General features: G+C 43.0%; 2 protein-coding genes across 6 annotated transcripts in view; both read left to right on the top strand.

Annotated features, from left to right (window-relative positions):
- The first annotated feature begins 500 nt into the window (after nucleotides 1–500).
- On the top strand, nucleotides 501–15,073 carry TNFRSF1B (TNF receptor superfamily member 1B). The gene is made up of 10 exons (XM_059487668.1): nucleotides 501–638; nucleotides 6,380–6,485; nucleotides 8,348–8,476; nucleotides 9,557–9,706; nucleotides 10,398–10,491; nucleotides 10,573–10,760; nucleotides 11,451–11,525; nucleotides 12,074–12,111; nucleotides 12,645–12,912; nucleotides 13,452–15,073. Exons 1-10 carry the CDS (start codon nucleotides 501–503, stop codon nucleotides 13,748–13,750), a joined length of 1,485 nt encoding a protein of 494 aa, XP_059343651.1. The 3' UTR covers nucleotides 13,751–15,073.
- Nucleotides 15,074–16,247: 1,174 nt separating this feature from the next.
- Nucleotides 16,248–22,662, top strand: part of VPS13D (vacuolar protein sorting 13 homolog D) — a 102,446-nt gene continuing 96,031 nt past the window's right edge. For 4 of the 5 annotated variants that reach the window (XM_059487302.1, XM_059487300.1, XM_059487301.1 and 1 more), the window contains exons 1-9: nucleotides 16,248–16,339; nucleotides 18,693–18,861; nucleotides 19,709–19,786; nucleotides 20,015–20,205; nucleotides 20,521–20,601; nucleotides 20,947–21,063; nucleotides 21,280–21,384; nucleotides 21,697–21,867; nucleotides 22,457–22,557. In XM_059487302.1, coding sequence (XP_059343285.1) covers nucleotides 18,765–18,861; nucleotides 19,709–19,786; nucleotides 20,015–20,205; nucleotides 20,521–20,601; nucleotides 20,947–21,063; nucleotides 21,280–21,384; nucleotides 21,697–21,867; nucleotides 22,457–22,557 — 941 coding nt within the window. In that variant the 5' untranslated portion in view covers nucleotides 16,248–16,339; nucleotides 18,693–18,764. Of the gene's footprint in view, nucleotides 16,340–18,692; nucleotides 18,862–19,708; nucleotides 19,787–20,014; nucleotides 20,206–20,520; nucleotides 20,602–20,946; nucleotides 21,064–21,279; nucleotides 21,385–21,696; nucleotides 21,868–22,456; nucleotides 22,558–22,662 lie in introns of those variants that run through there. The other variant, XM_059487303.1, reaches the window with a different exon arrangement.

The raw sequence follows: 22,662 nt of genomic DNA, 5'->3' as shown, positions 1-22,662 counted from the left end.
GAAATGTACATCTTTGAATTAAGTTTGTAGATGTTTGGTGTGACTGTTCTCACAAAAAACCTATGCTCTAATAATCTGCTTCAGCCAAAGGACAGAGATAAAGGAGAAGCCCCTTGAACTCTGAAACGGACACACAGAGAGAGGCTGATGCAGAAAGCAAGGTCAAAATGACCCAGGAATTCTTTCTGATAAAGAAAAAATTAGCAGCAAAATCAGTAAAATGAATATGTGTGAACCTATTGAAATTGCATGCATATGGCGTAGAGAGGGAGATTTAAAAAAGGACCTGGAGTTCCCAGAGCCACGCATGTCATTTTAGAGGAACGATCCCCACGTGCGTCCAGCGCTGCAATAAACACACGGGCTGCCGCAGTTTCACAGCGCTTGTGCAGTTTGTTTGTTCCGCAATCAGCCCGGGGCGAGCGGCGCCGCTGTCGGGGCGGGGGAGCCGCGTCCTCGGGGCGGCGTCTGCGGGGCCCGCCCGGGTCGGTCTGGCGGCGATGGGGCCGCGCCGGCCGCTGCTCCCGGGGCCCATCCCGGTGCTGATCCCGGTGCTGATCCCGGCGCTGATCCCGGCGCTGATCCCGGCGTTGATCCCGGCGTTGATCCCGGCACTGATGGGCGCCGCGGCCGGGCGGGTGAGCGATGCCGGGCTGTGTGAGCGATGCCGGGCTGGGTGAGCGGGTCGGGCTGGGTGAGCGATGCCGGGCTGTGTGAGCGATGCCGGGCTGTGTGAGCGATGCCGGGCTGTGTGAGCGATGCCGGGCTGTGTGAGCGATGCCGGGCTGGGTGAGCGGGTCGGGCTGTGTGAGCGATGCCGGGCTGTGTGAGCGGGGCCGGGCTGTGTGAGCGGGGCCGGGCTGTGTGAGCGATGCCGGGCTGTGTGAGCGATGCCGGGCTGGGTGAGCGGGGCCGGGCTGTGTGAGCGATGCCGGGCTGTGTGAGCGATGCCGGGCTGTGTGAGCGATGCCGGGCTGTGTGAGCGATGCCGGGCTGGGTGAGCGGGGCCGGGCTGTGTGAGCGATGCCGGGCTGTGTGAGCGGGGCCGGGCTGTGTGAGCGATGCCGGGCTGTGTGAGCGGGGCCGGGCTGTGTGAGCGGGGCCGGGCTGTGTGAGCGGGGCCGGGCTGTGTGAGCGGGGCCGGGCTGGGTGAGCGGGGTCGGGCGGGGCCGGGGCGCTGTAACGGGGATGCTGCTCCGGGGATGCGGGAGCGCCGCGGGGGAAATGCCCGCGGGCATCCCCTGGTGATGGAGCCCTGGAGGCAGCGTCCCATTGCTGTGTGTGAGCTCTATTTGTCACCTGCCTGCCCCTTGTCGCTTGTCTGTTCCTTGTCGCCTGTCTGTCCCTTGTCACCTGTCCCTTGTCTCCTATCCCTTGCCACCTGTCCCTTGTCTGTCGCCTTGTTGCCTGTCTGTCCCTTGTCACTTGTCCCTTGTCTCCTGCCCCTTGTCGCTTGTCTGTCCCTTGTCACCTGCTGTTTGTCTCCTGCCTCTTGTTGCCTGTCGGTTCCTTGTCACAGACACCTTGTCTGCCCCTTGTCACCTGCCCCTTGTCACCTGACTGTCCCTTGTCACCTGTCCCTTGTCTCCTATCCCTTGCCACCTGCCCCTTATCGCCTGTCTGTTTTCACCTATCCCTTGTCTCCTGCCCCTTGTCGCCTGTCCCTTGTCTCCCACCCTTTGTCACCTGTCTGTCCCTTGTCACCTGTCCCTTGGCTGTCCCTTGCCTCCTGTCCCTTATTGCTTGCTTGTCCCTTGTCACCTGTCCTTTGTCTCTTGCCCCCTGTCACCTGTCTGTTCCTTGTCACCTGTCCCTTCTCATCTGCCCCTTGTCACTTTTCTGCCCCTTGTCACCTGTCCCTTGTCGCTTGTCTGTCCTTTGTCACCTGTCCCTTGTCTCCTGTCCTTTGTCACCTTTCTGTCCCTTGTCACTTGTCTCTTGTCTCCTGTCCTTTGTCACCTATCTGTCCCTTGTCCCCTCCGTGCCCCCAGGCTTGGGCTGGATTCACCGTGATCTCTACAGCAATCTCAAGCCCTCCTCTTAAAACTTCAAAGCTGAGCCTTTGTCTGTGTTGTTGTTACTTCTTGGCTCCCCAAAGGAATGACTAATAACTTTTCCTGGATTTTCAGCAGAAATGTGTTGATTTTGCAGGCTTGTTTGAGTGTCTGTAAAAACCATGGTGAGCATCCTGGCAAGTGCAGAGTGTAACCCCATATCTACATGACCTTGTTTGCACAGGAAGAATTGTTCTGCTCCATCGGTTCCCTAGAACTCTTCCCTATTAAAATAGAAAAACCTTTTAATTTGCATGAAAATCTGATGTGCTGCAGCTGTTACTGTTCTATTCCTTATCCAGCTGCTGCTGCACACTGTGTTTGGCAGTGAGGGTTTGTAGCTGTGCCAGCCAAAGAGCTCAGTGGGATCTGTTTGCCTTCAACTCAGTGTTTTCTGTACTGGTGTATTGATAGGACTTTTCTGTCTGGTTTTAAAATGTTCAGGATTGTGAAGATAAATATGGAAATGTTGCTGAGATGTCCAGGTGACTGTGTTCTTATGGGATATTTATGTTATTTACATGTTTATTTAATCATAGGAATTGAGGCTGGATAAGCAAAGGTTCAGTGAAATCAGGTGAGGATGTCAGAATGTGCATTGAACCTGGAATTACACTGTGGTCTTTTAAGGAGTATGGGGTGCTACAGTGAGCTGATAATATATTAAAATAATTATTTTAATTAGTGTTTCTCACTAATTTTTAATTCAGCTCTGGTTTTAAGGTGAGAGTGTTTTAAACCTGATTTACTGGACACCTTGCAGTGGATAGCATAAAGCAGACAGAGAAGGGATAATCTCAGAATTGTGGCAGAACTTATCACCAGAATTTAAGTTTGTCATGTTTCATGCTGAGCAAGGGGCTTTGGTTCAAAAGGAATTAGCTCTCCTCTTATTTTAAATATGACTGAAACATAATGATGGAAATAATGACAGAAACTTTCAGCATCACTTTTTGCACTGTGACAAAATAAGGAAAAGCTTATATGTAGAGTACAAAAACAAATACAGTAGTTTCAGTGATACCACACCTGCCACAGAGCTGGAAAAAACCCATGCCTGTTATATCAAATTTTAACAGTGATTTGTTACAGAAAACTTTATTTTTGAGGGAGACAAACTGGCAAAGCAATAGTTCTTGAGTGACACTTCTTGGGTTTTATCTCATTCATCTGGAAGTGTCTGAGAGTTCCCAGCCTCAGTCCCTGTCTTAGACACAGGAACTGAACATTATTTTTGCCATTTTGAACAATTGAATCACCCAGGTTATCAGTAATAACCTGAAGTTTTCAAAGAGAAGAACTGGTGACGCTGTTATCTGGTAAGTGAAATTCAACAGAACTTATTTTAAAATGAGAAGTTTAAATATTTTAGACAGAATTCTGTTTTTTCCTGCCTCCAGTAGGTCTGCTAGCTCAGCAAATAGGGTCTCTGTATGTCAAGTCCTTTCCATAGAAACATATTTTACACCAGAGACCTCAGTGACTTCATTGTGGTTTCACATGCGTGAAGAACACTGCACACAAATGTAATTCCTCTGCAGATCCTCTGACTGACAGCTGGGGTTTAAAGGCAAATGTATGAAAAATAGATCAACAGAAATGTAGACATGTGAATTAGGATTAAAATATATGCTTATATATCTTTGTTTAAATGGCCTTGAGTGAAAATGAAATGAAAATGAGTGTTATATGAATGGATTTTTATAGATTCATCCATTGTATTAACATGTTTTATTTTTATTATTTAAGATACTTAAATTTAATTACACATAAAGCCTTTTCAGCTTTGTTAGCCACTCCTCTCCAGGGACAAATTATGTCACCTGTACAGTAATATCTGCAGTGCAAACAGGAAAATGATCCAAACAATGCAGGAACTCCAGAGAGTCTGGAGTCACTGATTTTGTGTATGTAACTTCTTAGTTATTGCTTAATGCAGAGGCATTGCAAAAATCTCCCTAGTGAGTTAGGAAGTCAAAGGCAAGCACAGTTTACCAATTTCTATGCCAAAATGTGTTTCTTAATTTGATGTGCATAGAGCTAAACTAAATTTCATGTTTAAGAATGTTTGTGCCTCTACTGATAGACAGATGGGGCATTTTATTTCTTCTTGCACCTGTTAAATTAAATGAAGTCTTCCAAACTCTTAATTTACTCCTTATAAATTTCTTTTAAATCAGCTGCCATTAGGCACTGCTATTTAGACTGAGAAGTTCTGAGCCTGTAATGCAAAATGTGCAGCATCAGGTTAGTTTCCCTTCACACAATCTGCTTGTAGAACACTGAATCACAGTAAAAACAGGATAAAATAAGGTCTTGTGAGTGATACAAACACTAACAAAATGCAAAGATTGTGACATAGAATCTGGCCTCTACTCATCAGTCTTTCAGTCCAAAGTAGCCAATGCATCTGGATGCCAGACAGAAATTTTATATGGCCCAACTCAGACCTCAGGATTGGTGAAATTGCTGGAAAATGGGGTGTAGTAAATGAATTTAATCCTTTCAGTTGGGAATTAGAAGGATTCCTTGGGCAAACCAAGCTGAGCCAGCGTGTGTGGCTCTCTAAGTGTGTGTAAATTGTGCCTAAGCCAGTCAAAACTCCCTTTTAGTTTCCCATAATGTTCTCTGAGGACATTTGGGAAGAAATTGTCAGTTATAAGTCACTGAGAGCCACAGCTCATCAGATAAAATTTCAGGGAGATGGTATCAGACAGCAGAGAGAGCCTTCCAAGCACAACTTCAGAGAAACAGGTGTGAACCCAGCAACTGACAGGTTTTCCTGTGTCTGCAGCTCACAGGGCAGGATTTACAACAGACAGGGAAGAGCATGAGATAAGAACTTTTAATTTTTTTAGCCAGGAAACCTCACCAGCAGGGTCATGTGTGATGTGGTTTATTGTATTTCTGCTTTTTTTTCCCCCCGTGTCTGCTCTTGCATTGAAGCCTTATGTTTTGAAAAGGCTCTCAACTGCTATTTTTAAAGAAGTTGATCATAGTGACTACAAAAATGAGATGACAACACTTGATCTTTCCTCTTCTAATAAAAAAGTAACTTAATAAAAAATATTTTTGTTGAGAGCAGAGCCCTTTTCTCCTTTGTCAAATTTTAGTGTCAGCTCAAGTTTGCAAACAGGATGATTTATCATTGTCCATCCTATGATATTTAGACTTTTCTCTGCCTTCACATTCTTAGAAAATGGTTTTTTGACACTGCCCATTGAGTAGGTTGACAAAATCCTGTTTCTGATCACAGCTAAATAAAAGAATATTTCAATGAGCTGCATAAGAAAATGCTGAATTCCCTTTAAGCAATTGCTGAGGGTGAGAATCATTAATTTCCTTTGTCAGTAATATGAAGACGCAATAGATGTTCAAGATGTTTTTCAGTAAGGAGGAAGGATATTTTCATTACCGGCCTCCCGAGATCTTGTTCCTGTTTTGATTTTTCATTTTAGTAATGATTCCTCTAGATGTGTGTAGATTAAACATGGAGAAATCTCTTCAGACTGCAATGATGCCTTAAAGCTGAGCAGTGTCACATCCTTTTTTAACAGTGCCTTTTTGGTCTAGCAGGAAACTCCTACACTTGTCCTACCTAACAGAAGCCTTTTTAAGTGAGTGTATTTTTCCCTTTGAAAATAGTCTGTAAGTCATTAAATAATTTGACACTTGTTCATTGAGCTGTGCTGATCAGTGAGAGCTGAAATTAGGCACCCTGTATTTATTTCGTGATTGTCTCTAATGCATTTCATCTGCATATTTGTCTGCACCTTCTGCAAAGGTGCTGCTTCTCAGAAGTTTTTGGAGACATCATTTTCAAAACATCAAGGCCTTCCTTGCTCAGGAAGGAATCACAGAGTGTCTGGAAAGATAAAAGCTTTTTTCCGTTTTCTTTGGAAAGACTGACTGAAGTTTTTGAGCCACTTTACAGTAAATGTTTCTCCCACAAACCCACAGGTCGGAATTTCGGTTTCTCTGGTGTTTTGTCAGATGTTGTTTGAGCCATGGCAGCTGAGGAAAAGGCACTCAGCTCTTTGGTTCCACTGCACTCTTTTGAACCTAAACCTGGAGAAATCACTTGGTTTGTGCTGGATCTTTGGAAAACAAAGGAACCTCAGAAGGGTCACATGCAGCTCATTATCTGTTCATGGCCCTGCAGCCTCCTGGCATCTGCTCTGTGCTGTTTCATTATAGCTCCACTGGTGCCTTGGAAGGGAAGGTGCCTGTAATTGCACTGCTCTTTAGGCATTTGTCTCTTTTGAGTGTCTAATTCAGGATCAGAATGGATTTGTGACTCATGGCTTGCCCTTGATTTCTCCTAGGAATATTCATTACCTTACACACCGCAGCTTGCCCAACGATGCAACGATCCCAGCACTGAATTCTATGATGAAGAACTTGATAAATGCTGCAGCCAGTGCCCTCCAGGTAGGTTATCATTCAAACTATTACTTTACACAGCCAAATTCACTCGGTTTTCAGATGATCATAGTGTATTTTGATTATTTATATGTATAAAGTGCATCAGATTTTTGCTGTTGTAATGCATTCTTCCTCAACAAAGACAACAAAACACTGTGACTGCAAAACACTGGCAAAAGAGACACATTGTCCATCAGAACTGGAATTCTCCTTCAAGGTTAACTGGGCTAAGACTTACCAGAAGGTAGCTTCTCAGCTTGTCTAAGCACAGTTCTCCATGAAGTTTTCATTAAGGTAATTAAAGTAATTTTAGTCAACACTGGAGGGGAAGCAACACTCACTAGGGGAATTACAAAAAACAGGCAACACAGACCCTAGCCCATTAATAAAAATACGTGTTGTAAAACAGGGCATGAAGTAAAGCTTAGTTTCTGTGCTATGATAATATCACTTATCTAAGGGGCTTTCCATTGGACAGGTCAGTCTGTCTTTGCTCATTAAGGGAGTTGTTGTCTTTTAGTGTAAATCAGACACTGCAGAGCACTGTCACACTGGGGACAGGACTGCAGACACTGTCTGCTCTGAGCTGTCACATCCTGCACTCCAGGGGTGATTATAAGTGACCTGTAGTTAGCCAAAGTCATTGTCTGTGGGCTTTGGGATTGGTTTTTTGGAGGGGATAGTAATGTTCTTTGGAGATTTTGGTCATAGACTTTATGCAATAAGTTGCAACTATATTATTATATTAGATAGGGAAAAAAAAGCCTGCCTTTTTTTTCTCATTACATGCTGAGCAAAGAAGTTGCAACCATATTATTATATTAGATAGGGAAACAAAACCTGCCTTTTCTTTCTCATTACATGCTGAGCAAAGAAAATTTTTCTTCATAAATGCTGAGTGTCTGTCAGATCCGGAAGTTCAAACAGGAAATCAGTATTTGCTGAAACAGCTGCAGCTTCTTGAATTAACTGCAATAATCTAGATAGATCTGCAAACTTCCTTTGTTCATGACAGATGAAAGATGAGAATTCATAAGTAAAACTTTTCAGTTGTGTTATGTAGTGTTCAGTGAATCAGCCTAGATCATGAGCAAGATGTAGGATGCAGAATGCAAAGCTTTAATTAAGTACAGGGGAAAACAAAGTCTTTGGAAATAATTAATTTGCCTCACCTCCAGGGCCTCTTCTTTCGAAAAACAGATTCTCCAAGCACCTCTAAAAATTTTTCAGTGTTATTCCTACTTCCTGATTATGTTTTCCAGGATATTTTTGTAAAGGATATGAGACATTGACTTTTATCTTATTTCCCCTTTCACATGAAAGGGAATTGGCAATTGAGGTGTTTTCTCCAAAATTAATGTTGGAACTCACATGCTCCCATCACTGTACTAAATGTGAGAAATAGTACAAACTCTGCTGGTGGTGGGAAGCTTTGCCCTCTCCACCCACTGTCTGTAATAAAGGGTCTCACTCAGGCACATCATTCTGGCACATGCCTGACTTTGGTTGTGAAACACCTCCACGTGTTCACCACAAAACAGCTTCTGCAAAGGTAAAATATTTGGGTTTTTTATTGTGGTAGCTGCATCTAAGTATGTGCTGAGGGATTTTGGTTTGCCTTGTTTTCAATGTGTCTGGAATCCACTGAACTGAATGTAAGAAAAGGGGTCAAACACGGATGGACATAAATCAGACTTTCCCTGTAGAGACATGCAGTTCTCAACATCAATGCATGGTGTGTGATACCAATCTGATCATGTCAGTGAAGGGAAAGGATTCTACAGCTCAGAATGAGACTTAATTCCTCGTGATCCTTTCCAGTGAGATGATTTCTCTGATTTGGTTTGGGTTTTTTTTTCTTTTAATAGGTCAGTATAGGACAGGGAGCTGCAGTCAGACCACGGACACCAAGTGCAGCCCCTGCAGACCTAAAACCTACACAGCCATCTGGAATCATTCTCCACAGTGCTTTGCCTGCTCAGCACCCTGCAGGAAAGGTAGGCTTGGGTTAGGAAAGGGGCTTGCTCAAAGACTGGGCTTGGTTTAACCTTTTCTCCTAAGAAACCCATGAGATTTTGTCAATCACTTGAATAATCCTCATGCTTTTGGAATGTGTAAGATTTAGGGATAGGAATCTAGGAGAAAAATCTTGCAGGGAGCCCTGGCTCTTTTTCTTCTTAAGTCCTAAAAATGAGGACTTGTATTATTAAAAGCTAAGGCAGTACATCACTAAAATATTCCAAATGCCATCAGTAGAATAAGCTCCTGCTTATAACATCCCATCAAGAGACTTTAATACCTAACTTGGACATGGATAAATGGATAATTACATTTCCAGCATCCTGTCATTTCTCATTTTGTCTGCTGAAGTAACAACAGTAAACATGGGTCCATTTTGCAAAATAAACATTGTTTTATTTTGCAAAGCAGCAATCAGTGAGAGCACACTGGTTCTGTTCACTGAAGCAGCTGAACAGTACCTAAGGTAGAGCATTGTACCAGCACCTGTACTTTGGGCTAATAGATCACCTGCATTAATGAACTCAATCATGCTGTTCTCCATCATTTCTAATGGAAATTGGTGTAGAACATTATATACTTGATTCACTGAGAAGTAAGTTTTAAGGATACAGTCTAAGTTGAAAGGACCTTTGGTCTTGTCTAAGTAGATAATCCTACAAAAGCTGGTTAATTACAATATGAAAATATTTGTAGTAAAATCTCCAAACACATTAAATACAGTGACATGATCTGCACGGACTGAAAATCTCAGTGTGGCCCCCAGGTATGGCAGTGGTAAACACAAATGGCCATGTTTGGAATTACAACAAAATATAGCACTACTGCAGGCACAGAGTTTTAAATGTGCACCCTGCAGGTGCAAATTTCTCCTTTCCTAGAGAGAGAAAACTCTTCTGAAAATGGAGACATTGGGCATGTAACACATTGGTTTATGGTGCTATACAAGCCCAAAATTTGTATGTGAACATCACCTCATGTTCACTCGAAACACTGCAGGCTGTGATTTTAAATGCTGTCAATGACATCTTGCTGCTTTATTTTTGTTTTAAAACCAGGGCTTGTACAGAATCAAACGTGCACCAGGTCCCAGGACAGGATCTGTAGCTGCCCACCCCACAAGTACTGTGTTTCCAGGCTGGATGAGTACTGTGAAGTGTGTAGAACACACAAAAAATGTGGCAAAGGCTACAGGGTTTCCAGAAGAGGTAATTTGATTTTGAACACTCTGCTTACTGCACATTTATTCTGGCCTAATTCCCTTCAGCTGTGCATTCCTGTTAGGGTTTATATTAATTCTAAGCAAGTGGGCACTAACCAGAGTAGCAGTGTTCTCCAGAGGTATATTCAAAGTGACAACACATTGCAATTTCTTACTGTCATATATCAAAAAGTGATTTATTCTGTAAAAGTGACTGAGATCCAAGACCACTTAATCACTCCTTAAATCCTTGAAAAAGGGCTTCAGGTGGAATTTTGGGTACAGTAAATAATGATGACTCTATGCTGTTCTGCAGAATTGATCTGGTTTTGTTGGTTGATGGAATCTACCACCCTGATAATACATCTGTCTCAAAATGATAAATCATTTTAAAATATTTGAAATGCTAAACATTAAAAAAAATGAGGAATCATTTTGAGAAGATGCAGAACTCAACAGTATGGTAGTCAGTCGGTGAAAAGCTTTGTCTGAAGCACCACATTTGAACCTTTAATGGTACCAAACTTACAGCTGGTTAATTTTTTGGGTTGGGTGCATCAAGTGAATGTCTCCTGTGACAGTCACAGACTGCATTTTTGCACTGCTTCTATATAATTGCTGGGATCTCTTGCAGACCCTGAATATTCATTCTTGTTTCTCACCAGATAAGTAACTGGAGTTTTCCTCTTTGTTTAAAGGGACAGACAGCACAGACACAGAATGTGAACCTTGTCCTCCTGGCACGTTTTCCCCTGAGGAGTCCTACAACACCAGCTGCACGCCCCACACCGTGTGAGCCAGAGTTCTGTCCAACAGCAGCCTTAACTGTGCAGGGCTTCTGGTGCTCCTGACTTCTCTTTTTGTCTCTTGCAGCTGTAAATCAGTGGCTGTCCCTGGGAACAGCAGGAATGACACTGTTTGCAGTGACTCAGGAACAGCCACAGTTCTGCCTCACACCATTTGGAAGCTACTTGTGACCCAAAGTCCAGTTTCCCACCAAGCTGCAATAATAACTCAACCTGTCACGTTAAACTCTGTATCTGACCTGTCCCACATCACTGGTGAGCTTTAACTCATTTAAAGTCACTTTTGTCTGCTCAGGAACCAAGCTTATATTTAGTTCTCAGTGTCTTTCCAAAACCAGTCACCAAACAGAATGTCAGGAGAGCTCAGTTAATTCAATGTGACACAGCTTGTAGTGAACTGCATTTTTACCTGTGCATCTGCATTATTTCTAAAAAAACCCAACCTAGACTATACAAGGCATTTCCTGATAATTGCTGCTATAGCTGGTAGAAAAGTTTGTATCTTAAATTCTGGATTGAGGCAAACCTGAGCTGGTGAGAGGTCTGTGAGTCTTCTGTCAGACAGAAGGTCCTGACAGCATTCCTGGGTGTGGATGTGCTCTCTGCTTTTCACAGGAGAAGGCAGAGATGTTTGGGAGCGTTTTGAGCTACTTGGCCTTGTATGTGACAAACTCTTGCTTGGCCAGAGAAATACCTTTTGGGACCAAGTCCAAAAATCTGTCTTCACTTTTCAGAAGTCTGTCCTCAGGAGAGGAGAATTCAGTTTTATGAAGTGGTGACTGAAATGAGACCTTGCTGTCTGACAATTAAAGCATCCAATGTGAATGTCAGACATACACAATACTTGTAAATTTAGCTTTTGTAGTGAGGCACAGAAAATACAAAACTACCTTTTTCTAATTAGATCAAGCTACTAAATAATTTCTTCTTTTTATTTATTTTCAGGAGCAGTAGCGGGGCCATTGTTATTGATCCTGGTAATTGCTATTTTGGGATATTGCTTAGTCTCAAAAAAAAAAGGTAAGATTCATGAGGTGAAAACAAGAAAATCTGTAAAAACTGTGAAGTGTTACCTTATTTCCCATTACCTGAGCCTGGTGGTTGACTGAAATTAGTGTCTAAGAAGATGCCAGCTTTCTTCAAATCTGTCTTGTTCCTCAGGTTTTAGGTAATTGTCTAAATACCCAACAGCCTTGGAGTTGGACAACTGTGCAACAGTTGTGCTTCTGCTGAAACTTGTTAAATTTTTGGTACTTCATAATTTAAATATTAGACAATTTCAAGTGTTATAATTAAACAGACATGAATGTGGTTTATTGTCATCAATAGCTTTTCTCACTGACACTATACAAGAAAAATGATGAATTAATGCTGAGGCTTCTCTTTGCTTCCTGGCTAATTAAGTCACAAAATTAATGCAACACAGGTTCCAATGTGTTCAAACTGTGTGCAATAAATGTATATTTGAAGTTTATTCCAGGAGCAGGGGATGACAGCCTAGTTTAGGGTGCAGCTGTTGTAAAAGGGACAGGTTTGGGTGCTAACAAACTGTCTTTGCTCACTGGCAGCCCCTGTGTACTCTGCAGCAGCTACAGAGGCAGGTTTGGTGAGTGTCCTCTCTTTCCATCTCTTCCATTTCTTTAAAAGTTACACAGAAATCATAAACTCTCACCTAAATACAAGTAGAAGAAAACAGCACAGCAGCAAGAAATCTGCAGTGAGAACAGGGTGGTTTGGTCCCCAAGGCAGGATGTAAGATGTATCTTAAATGTCCCACCCTCACTCTATGTGAGGCTGAAAACAGCACTAAAACCCAGGTGGGGTTTTGAAAACTAAATTTGAAAACTAAATTTGGTCCCTAAGTAATCAGAGCAGTGCTGTGGTGCTTTCAGGAGAAGGGTTCATTTTGTTGAACCCCTAATGAGCTGTTATGGACTTTACTTGCACCCATCACTATGCAAAATGAAAATAATTACAGAATGGCTTGGATTAGAAGGGACATTAAAGCTCCTCTAGTTCCAATCATCACTGGTTTCTTTAGCTGCCAAAATACTCACCAGTTCTTTGCTAGTGGGTTGCATGTGGTGGGTTTTTTTTTTTTTAATATTAACATTTTGCATTTCTCTGCAAATGTTCCAGCCTTTTCCCCCTCCAGAAAAACAGTGTGACAAAAAAATCAGAGATGCAGAATTGCAGAACTCCAGGAGTTCTGAACAGGAACAACAGCATCTCTTGGAAACTTCTGGGTCCAGCAGCAGTATCCTGAATCCAACTGGATCTGCAACCAGCAGTGTAATAAGTAAAGAGAATGATGAAAATAAAAACTCAGGAGGATTTCAGCAGCAACATTCACCTCCTGAAGGTTCTAAATTACTGAGTGGAGACAGACACAGCTCTGCAAGTTCAGGTAGTAATGATTCTGAATGATCCAGAACCTCTTGAAATTATAAATTATGAGTCTTTTTAGCAGAAGTCTAAATGGCAGGATAAAACATCTGAGTCCTGTTCACCAGAGAGAAAATTTAGTACCTTTGAAAAGAAAAAATGATTGTTTAAAGTTGCCATCCTGAAATAACAGAGTTTCCTCAGTGGACAAACAGGGATTTAAGGGCTGGGGGATCAGGTGGTTGGCACTTACCTGTGGGTGGGAGTAGAAGCCAAAGGGAGCAGTTACAAAAGAACATTGTCAAAAGCATTTGAAATGACAACAGATGGGCAAGAATTGTTTGCAATCCAGGTCTCTGCATTAATTTTGGCAGCTTTTTTATTTCTGGGGAGATACATGAATTTTATGGTACCAAAATATTACAGAACCAACTCAACCAGCTTGACTGAATTAAGTGAAGCTAAAAGATATTTACTGTCTATTTTACCTGCAAGTCAAAGAGCTGGATAAAGAATCCAGCTGCCCTGTTCTGGTTTCATTCTTCTGTGTTTATTTGACAGAACATTCTGGTAATGGAGGAACACAGGTGAATGTGACGTGCATTGTGAAATTTTGCAGACCAGACTGCAGCTCCCAGTGCCCTGAGCAGATAAATTCAACTGCCAGGGATAATGGACACACTCCCTGGGGCTCCCCAACAGGGGAAGAAACCCTCCCTTCAAAAGAAGAAAATGCCTTGAACAAAGAAACTGAAATTCACATTGCAGTGGAAAATGAGGACAATTTACTTCAAGACTTACTTCCAGAAGAAAAGAAGGTTCCTCTGGGCATTCAAGATGCTGGGATGAAAACCAGTTAAAGGAAATTACAGATAATATGCTGATTGACTGATAATCAAACCATCTCTTGTCTTATAAAACAAACATTATGGTAAATGTAGCTTTCTTACAGAGATTTGAAATTTCAGATGAATAGAGACACTGATGCTTTTTAGTATCTTCTGTTGCTTTGCAGTTTAAAAGAAAAACTTTAAAATTGAGTGGCCAACTCCTCCCTTTCTTCTGTGATACTCTAAGAGGACCTTTATCAGACTTGAAAAGAAATATTTTTCAAACTTTATGCCCTTAAGCTTTCTCCTGAGACTTCTTGTGATGATGATTTTTATTCAAGGTCTGCCACAATGCCAAGAACATGGATGTGACAGCACTTCTAAGGGACTGGAGTTAAATTATCATTCTTTCAATGCTCAGGAATCATCCATTTGATTTAAATGTTAAAGCTATCAGTTCCTATCCCGTACTTTAGTTGTCATACTTTCCCTCACCCTCCTGGATATTTCCTTTATTATTACAGTTTGTTTTTTTCTCATTATCAGACCAAATTTCTTAAGTACACATAGGATATCAGGAAGTGAAATCTTTTACACAAGCTCTTTTTTACAACTAAAATTACGACTGTTATGTCTAAACAACAGCATTTCATTGCCTGTACATAGTTCATTTTGTTTTAGAAGGGAAAAATCCAGATTGAACTGTTTTTATCTTGGAGGAAGGAAGTTCCTTTTGTTGACAACCCTAGAGTTCGTCACCTTTGTGTCCTGGCTGAGGTAACATGTTTCCCCAATTGATCCTGACCTCATTGTTGAGGTAAACCATAAATCCAAAATATTTTCCCTGTGTTCAGTGACTATTAGAGCAGATCCCTGTGATTATCTTTGCCAAATAGCTCACTGCCCTCAGGTGGCAGAACATCATCTATAATAAATAGAATTTACTCAAACCTCAGAACCTGAAAATCCTGTTCTCCTTCACTGCTTGATGATGCTGGAGCTCCAACCCTCTCTTACAGAAAATTAGTGGAGGTTCTGCTTGAACGAAGTGGTTTGGAAGCCAATATTTAAAAACCCACTTCCCATAATAATTATATTTTACATCTGTGACTTAGCTGTCAATTGTGGTGGCTGTGTTCAGCCAGAATCTGCAAGCCAGAGTCTGAATCCCATGGGAGTGAAGTCATGCAGTGACACATCACCCTTGTGTTATGCCATAAAAACACTGCTGGACTGTGTGATCCCTGTAAATCCACTGAACTGTGCTAACCTATCTCAAGTCAGACACAGTGGTTATTTCTGAGGCCTGAAATGTAAAAGGATCTTTTGGAATAAAATTGCTATAAAGGAGTATTCAGATTCTAAAAATACAGATTTTAAACTTCCTCAAAAACTGTGGTATCATATAATCTGTAATTATTTCTGGGACTGACAATCAGGTCTGTACTTCTACTATGAAGAAGCCGTTTGCAAATCTGTATTAAACTTACATTTGAAGGTATTTTTCAGGAAAGACTTGGAAAATGGGCATATTGAAACTACTACGGAACTGAATGATTTAGACAAGAACCTCATTTTTCACTGCTCTTTGGACCGCTTCGAGCCCATTTCTGTGAGGCCGGCGCGGAGGCCGCGGGCACGTTCGGACCCCAAACCCGCCCTGTTCGAGCCCATTTCTGTGAGAGCGTGTTCGACCCCAAACCCGCTCTGTTTGAGCCCATTTCCGTGAGGGCGGCACAGAGACTTCGGGGCTGTTCCGACCCCAAACCCGCTCTGTTTGAGCCCATTTCCGACCCCAAACCCGCCCTGTTTGAGCCCATTTCCGTGAGGGCGGTGCAGAAATCCCCGGGGTATTCCGACCCCAAACCCGCCCCGTTTGAGTTCATTTCCATGAGGGCGTGTTCCGACCCCAAATCCACCCAGTTTGAGTCTATTTCTGTGAGGGCAGCTCAGAGACCTCGGGTGTGTTCCGACCCAAAATCCGCCCTGTTCGAGCCCATTTCAGTCAGAGCGTGTTCGACCCCAAACCCGCCCTGTTTGAGCCCATTTCAGTGAGGGCGGCACAGAAAGCTCGGGCGTGTTCCGACCCCCAACCCGCCCTGTTTGAGCCCATTTGTGTGAGGGCAGCGCGGAGGCCACGGGCGTGTTCGGACTCCAAACCCGCCCTGTTCGAGCCCATTTCCACGAGGGCGGTGCAGAAATCCCGGGCGTGTTCCGACCCCAAACCCACCCTGTTTGAGCCCATTTCCGACCCCAAACCCGCCCCGTTCGAGTCCATTTCCGTGAGGGCGTGTCCCAACCCCAAACCCGCCCTGTTTGAGCCCATTTCCGACCCCAAACCCGCCCCGTTCGAGTCCATTTCCGTGAGGGCGTGTCCCAACCCCAAGCCCGCCCTGTTTGAGCCCATTTCCGACCCCAAACCCGCCCCGTTCGAGCCCATTTCCGTGAGGGCGGAGCGGAGGCCCCGGCTCGGGCCCAGCCCAGGGGCGTTGCCCGGCCCCGCCTGCAGGGGGCGGTGCCGCCGCCCCATCGATCGCTCGGCGCTCCCGCACTCGGGCGCACCCCCGCGACCGCCCGGCGCGCGCCCGCCGCCCCCCGCCCGCCCTCAGCGCCGCGCAGGTGAGTCCGGGGCTCCCGGGGGGCTCCTCGGATGGCCCCGAGGGGGTACGGAGAGGACACTCGGGGCACCTCCGGACCCGCTGCCTTTTCCCTTCTGCGTCAGCCGCCGCTCCCGCTCCTCGGGTCCGGCCTGAGGGGCCCCTCCCTGCCGCACGCCCCTCGCGGCGCCCCGCCCCGGGAAGGGTGGGCGAGGGGCGTCCCGGTGCGTCCCGGTGCGTCCGCGGTGTGTCCGCGGTGTGTCCCGGTGCCCGCGCCCGCCGCGGGGCGCGGGGGGCTCAGCCCGGCCGCGGGGCCTGGGGGTCCCTCGGGGCCTCCCCGCCCGGCGCGGGCCGTTCGCCGCCTCACGCTCCCCGGGGCTGCCCGGGGTCCGTCCCGCTCCGCCGGGCAAGGTGACCTTTCGCTTCCTCCCCGGCACGCCGGGCGAGCCCGCAGCTCGCTGCTGGCGATCCCCCGTGTCCCCGGCTGGCCCGGAGGCTCCTTCCCTGCCGGATTTGGGTAGAGGGGCGCTGGAAGAGCCCCCCGCACCTCCGACCACTGCCCTGGCCCCGGCGCTCCGGGGCCTGCTCTGCCTCCCCCTGCGGAAAATTGCATCCTAATTTCGCTTTGAGCCAGGGCCTGGTTTGGGATTTGGTTCTCACCCTGACAGTTCTTGTACTGTGCGCGTTAAGGAAATTAAAACATTGTCATAGATAAGAAATGCCGTGTTTTTCTCCCCAGGGCACAGCAGTGCACTGGAGAGTTAAAAATATAAAAGCCTTAAAGGATTTGAAAGGTTTGTGTGTGGTTAGTTATGTCCCACGAGTTTAGGTTAAGGTTGTGATGTGCTTCTTTTACAGCTCTTAGGGCGAGTTCAGGCATGGTTCATGCACCAGAGGGTTTCAGTCACTGGGATGCTGAACTGTGCTCAAATGTTTCTACAAGGTCTTTCCTTTGCTTTGGTTCCAAACACCTGTAGATTCCTTCTTTTATTTACTTTTTTTTTTTAATGACAGTGTAACAAAAATGAGTGCATATACTTTTGTTTGATCTTGACTTTCTTGTCACTTTCATTAGAATAAATGCCTGTAATGTAAGCTGGCGGCCCAAGAGCACAAATGCTTAGTCTTTATTAGTATTGTTTTTGAAAATTGTTGAGAAATTTTACCAAGGCAAAACTCTTAAAACACATTTTATAAGAAGTCATGTGACTGAATTGAACTTTCCTGTGCTGTTTTCTGTTTCATTCTTCAGGACAGCACAGTTTCACTTTCAGCCTTTAGAAAAGGTCTTTCATTCCTTGCTTAATTCTGGTTAGTGAATTTAACTAGTAGTTAAATATTTTCACTGCATTTTTATGAAAAAAATAAAAGTTTAAATGGGGCTCTCTAAAATCATAATGAGAAAACTCTATATCTTAATGTAAAGTTTAAAATGTGACTCTTGGAGCTGTTGTTCCCTTCTATTGTCAGCTGTAAATAAAGGATGTATCTTGCTTTTTCTGCTTTGTATAATTCAATGGTTTCGGCAGGTGTATGGGATTAGGAGAATTTTTTAAACACAAAATCAAGATATTTATTGCATTCTAATCTCAAGGAATGGCCTGCATGCTTTTTTCCTTACTGTACCAGGCTTCACCCTGCCCTTGCAAGAGCTGTGAGTGGTTTTGTAATTCTGTGGTTAAAAACTTGGACAGGGACTTTGGGATTTTAATGCCCTGATTGCCACAGAGGTGAAACAGAAGTGACTGGAGAAGAGGGAAGGGAAATGTTCTGGAGTGTGGTGCTTCCCTGATGCAGCTTTTTCCCTCCTCAGTGCAATAATCTCTGCTGCCACTTTGAAAACCTGTTGCAGTAACTGTTGGTGAGCTATTTTTGGGGCTTGGATCTGATTACTGCCCACACACCCGCTCTCCCAAAAAGGGCTTTGAGTAGGGTGAGTTGCTTCATAGGTGTCGTGGAAGAATTCTGCAAAAATCCAGAAGGCTTCAGGCTGTGCTTCAGAGCAGCTGCCAAAGCCAGCATGGTGAAATGTTGGCAGCAGAGGTCAAGGAGCCGGTGCAAACTTCAGATCAACGTGGAGTTTTGTCCTTTCCTTTTCTGCAGGAGGATTGTGGATTCCCTGTGTTGATTATTGCACCAAAAATAATGTTTTGCTTAGAAAAAGGATGGAAAGATGAACTTTATGTGAAAATCTCTCTGTGAAGCTGATTTGACACTTAAAGGGCATGGGGTAAAGCTTTTTTAAGGTAGAAATCAACCTTGGTGCTTTTACTTCTCTTTGGATAGATCACAGTAAGAACTGAAGTGACAGCAATGTCAGCTCTGCTGAGTGTGTCTATTTCAGACAATAATTTTGTTGTTTTTTTTTCTTTCAGACTGAGACTAATTATGGAAGAGAAATCCAAAAAATGACAGAAAAGCATTAGTTTTCTTCTTCTAGGACAGTCATGTTGGAAGGATTGGTAGCCTGGGTCCTCAACACCTACCTGGGCAAATATGTCAATAACCTGAACACAGACCAACTTTCAGTGGCACTTCTGAAGGGTGAGGGAGCCTTTGTGCTATCTTCTGTTCTGTTTTCATATTGTGATTTAGAAAAGTATTGTTTTTTTGTGATAACTGAAGGGTGGAATAGAAATAATCACTTAATATTGTGTTTAATATCTATATGAACCCTTTTAATACAGAGTTTGTTACTAGAAATTTATAATGAATAGTAAATGATCTTATGTTCTTTGCTCTTTATCAACACTCTTACATAAAATTTTCAAAGGTATGCTTAGTTACCTTAGCATGTTGAATTTATGTCATTTTTTCTTGAAAATGTTCAGTAAGTTTCCTGCCTAGGGACCATTGGCAGGAAGTCCTGCAGCCTTTTACCTTTTAGTGCTCACAGGTGCTCCCCTGTGCTCTGGTTTGTGCCATGCTGCATCCACGAGTTTTGTACTTTGTACAGTCCTCAAATCAATGCTTTCTGTTCACCTTTGCTGCTGTTATCTGCTGCTGCTGCTGAGAATGTTTTGTAATACTGCAAGGCTTTTCTGGGTGTGCTTTTCACAGTACTAAGAAAATAAGTATCCCTTTTGAAAAGACAATGGGGAGAGGTTTTGTCTGTGGCTACCACAAAGTTCAGTTCTAAAACCCCACAGGTGATTATTCTGGGTGACATCATGAATTAGTTTGAGCACATGACACTGGAAAATTAACAACTGTATTAAGTAACCATTGTGATGTTAACACAACCTGAAGTGATAGGTTGGCTGTTCTTATTAAATCCCATTTAATTTTTTAACAAACCAATGCCAGTTGTTTTAGGCTTACAGTGTTCAAGTTGGCTTTCTTTAACATAGTTTTGTTTAGCAGACTTGTCTTTTTCTTCTGCTTTGTGTAGGTGCTGTTGAATTGGAAAACTTGCCACTAAAAAAAGATGCCTTAAAGGAGCTGGAATTACCATTTGAAGTAAAGGCAGGTTTGTATTTTGCTTGTGTGTGCAGCACAGATATTTTTTAAGCAGGAAGTATTGCATGTTTTAGAGTACCTGTGAGTCAGAGGCTTGAACAAATGAGGTAGCCTGATTTTTAGGTTATTTTTGTTTTAGCTTGTTTGTTTTTTATACCACTTTTTCTTTGGGGATTTTCAAGGTTGATAAGGTAATCTTTCACAGGAATCTGATGGTGTTTCTGTTTTGTTTATTCAGGTTTCATTGGCAAAATAACACTGCAGATCCCTTTTTATCGTCCACATGTGGATCCATGGGTGATATCTGTCTCAAAACTGCACTTAATTGGTGCACCAGAAAAAAGAGAAGAGTTTGATGAGGAAAGGGAAAAGTTGCAAGAAAGGGAACACAAGAAAGCCCTTCTGCTGGCACTTGAAGAAAAATGGAAGGTGAGTCACACCTGTGTTTCATGATGAAGAAACCTCTGTGGATTGTATTTAAGTCTCCTAACAAGAGACAGAACAAATGCACAGGAAATGGAGTTGGATTTGATTTGAACATGCTGACATAGTGCAGTTTCTGTCCTACCACCCCTCACCATTATGTGGTATGTCTCACATATGCCAGAGATCCATAAATATCTTAAGTTAACTTGTTTAGTTTTTCTTTCTCTTTGTTAACAGTGATTTCAGTGTAACAAAGTATATTGTCTCCTTACCAGGTTTTACATTTGCAGTAATGTTTATCCCTGTTTTCTCTTTCAGAAAGAGCAACAACAGAAAGGGGAGTCTTACTGGTACTCAGTTACTGCATCTGTAGTCACAAGAATTGTAGAAAACATTGAAGTAAGTCTTTGCTTTTGAGTGCTTGGCACTTACACATTTGCCTTTAAAATGGAGAATAATTGTAGGATAGTAAAAAAATGTACACTGTGTTGTGAAAGTGACTCATTTATGGGGAAAAGGGCAGGGACTGCTGGTATCTGGGGAGAAGGTAGAACCAGAGAGTACAAATCAGAAATGAGGAATAGGGTTTCTATTAGGGTAAGTATCTAGTAGAAATTTATTGGAAAATTGCAGAAATTAAATATTAAATTGTTCCAGCATTAGTGAAAATACTACTGTTTGTTATAATGATGTAAATAGTATATCTCTAGTAATGATAGTAATGATTTTTTTTTTCCTGTCCAGTTAAAAATCCAGGATGTGCATTTGAGGTTTGAGGATGGTGTCACAAATCCCTCGCAGCCGTTTGCATTTGGCATCTGCATCAAAAACGTCTCAATGCAAAATGCAGTGTTTGAACCAGTAAGTGCAGCTTGTGTGTACAGGAACAGCTCAGATGGGATGCTGCCTTTTGTGGGTGCTAGCAAATATTCAAAAAAACATACAGCATTTTAAAAATCTTTTGGTTGTTGTAATAAATTGATTTTGTGCCTTTAATGTTTTTTTGTTGGGTGTGTAGAACTGAAAACTACGTGACATGTGCTGTGTGATCTTGACTTTGCTCCACTTCTGCTGCAGGTGGAGAAGCGGATGCGGAAAAAGCAGATGGATGTTGCTGATTTCAGTGTTTATTGGGATACCAGCTGCACTTTACTGGGTGACCTGCCTCCTGCTCAGCTACAGGTACATGAAGAAGGCTTTGTATATGAAAGAGAGATTGTTGTTAGTCTACTTTCTGATTGATGTAGAATTTATTGGATCTGATCTTTTAAGAGCAAAAGAAGTCTATGGTTGCATGCTTTACTGATAGGATACATGTGCAACCCACAAAGGCTGTGCTGTGAAATAGCTTGTTTTACTTTTGAAGGGAGAACATGTTCAACAAGTTTTTTCCAATGGACTGGCCTGCTAATAAAGTACATTGTAGTAAATGAAACCATCCTAATGACTATTGTACACTCACTTCTTAGAGAGTAATTTGCTTGTAACCCCCAGGAAGCAATGGATAGGAGTATGGAAAGTCGTGCTCACAATTACATCATGGAGCCTGTCTGCACTTCTGCTCTCCTCAAGAGAAATTGTTCTAAGGAGCCTTTAAGGTCCCGCCATACTCCACGGCTGGAGTGTGACATTAAGCTGGAGACAATACCCCTGAAGCTTTCCCAGGTAAATACCAACCTTTTACCTGCCAGTAACTGGAACAGGTGTCATAAAATTGTGGCAGTGTTTGTGACAATTTAAATGCTGTGATTGTAGCATAAAATTAATACTCTGAAAGATTTTGTTTGAGAGGCAGCTCAAAGAGAGATATATTGAATAAGTTGTTCTAGAGTCAAGCATTCAAAATTACTTGTTTATTTTACTGAAACTGATTAATGCAAAAAAATTAAGTTGTTGTTTGTTTATTGTAGTAATAGGAGGGTGCATGTTGGGGGGGTGTTGGTCTGTACAATGTATAAAAGCAGCTGATGTTATGTTGATAACCTGACATGGAAGATTTCATTCTGTCTATTTGTAAATAAAGCCATAAATGGAATGTGCACATGAACTACAAGTGGCTGGGAGTAGGTATGTCACACTGGGGAACAAAATTATTGTGAATTAACAATAATCTTAATTCTGCACCATGTACAGGCCATTGCTGCCAGTAAACCAGACCTGTGGTTGGGTTTTTGGCTGGGCTTTTTCCTCTCCTCTTTTCTTGGGAAAGCACTCCAGTACCACCTCACTGATCTGTGTGTTGTTTCATTAAAAGATGCAGTATCAACAGATCATAGGATTTTTAAAGGAGCTGGATAGAAAGGAGCGACAGCTTAAATACAGGAAGTGGAAACCAAAGGTTACAGTAACAGAAAAGTAAGTACATCTCCATATGTGGTGTTGTCAGCTGTATTAGAAAAACTAGAATGAGAGAAATACAAAAACATACATGAGAATCAAATGTTAAAAAAGATTCAGTTC

This window comes from Ammospiza nelsoni, chromosome 22, assembly GCF_027579445.1.
Source record: "Ammospiza nelsoni isolate bAmmNel1 chromosome 22, bAmmNel1.pri, whole genome shotgun sequence".
Taxonomy (NCBI): domain Eukaryota; kingdom Metazoa; phylum Chordata; class Aves; order Passeriformes; family Passerellidae; genus Ammospiza; species Ammospiza nelsoni.
Note: the sequence above shows the minus strand (reverse complement) of the source record. Positions and strands in the feature narration are given on the sequence as shown.

Coding starts and splice junctions, on each gene's coding strand:
- TNFRSF1B (XM_059487668.1), top strand. CDS start 501: ATGGGGCCGCGCCGGCCGCTGCTCCCGGGGCCCATCCCGGTGCTGATC. Junction 6,486..8,347: donor CTGCAGCCAGTGCCCTCCAG/GTAGGTTATCAT, acceptor TTCTTTTAATAG/GTCAGTATAGGACAGGGAGC. Junction 12,112..12,644: donor CAGCTACAGAGGCAGGTTTG/GTGAGTGTCCTC, acceptor CAAATGTTCCAG/CCTTTTCCCCCTCCAGAAAA.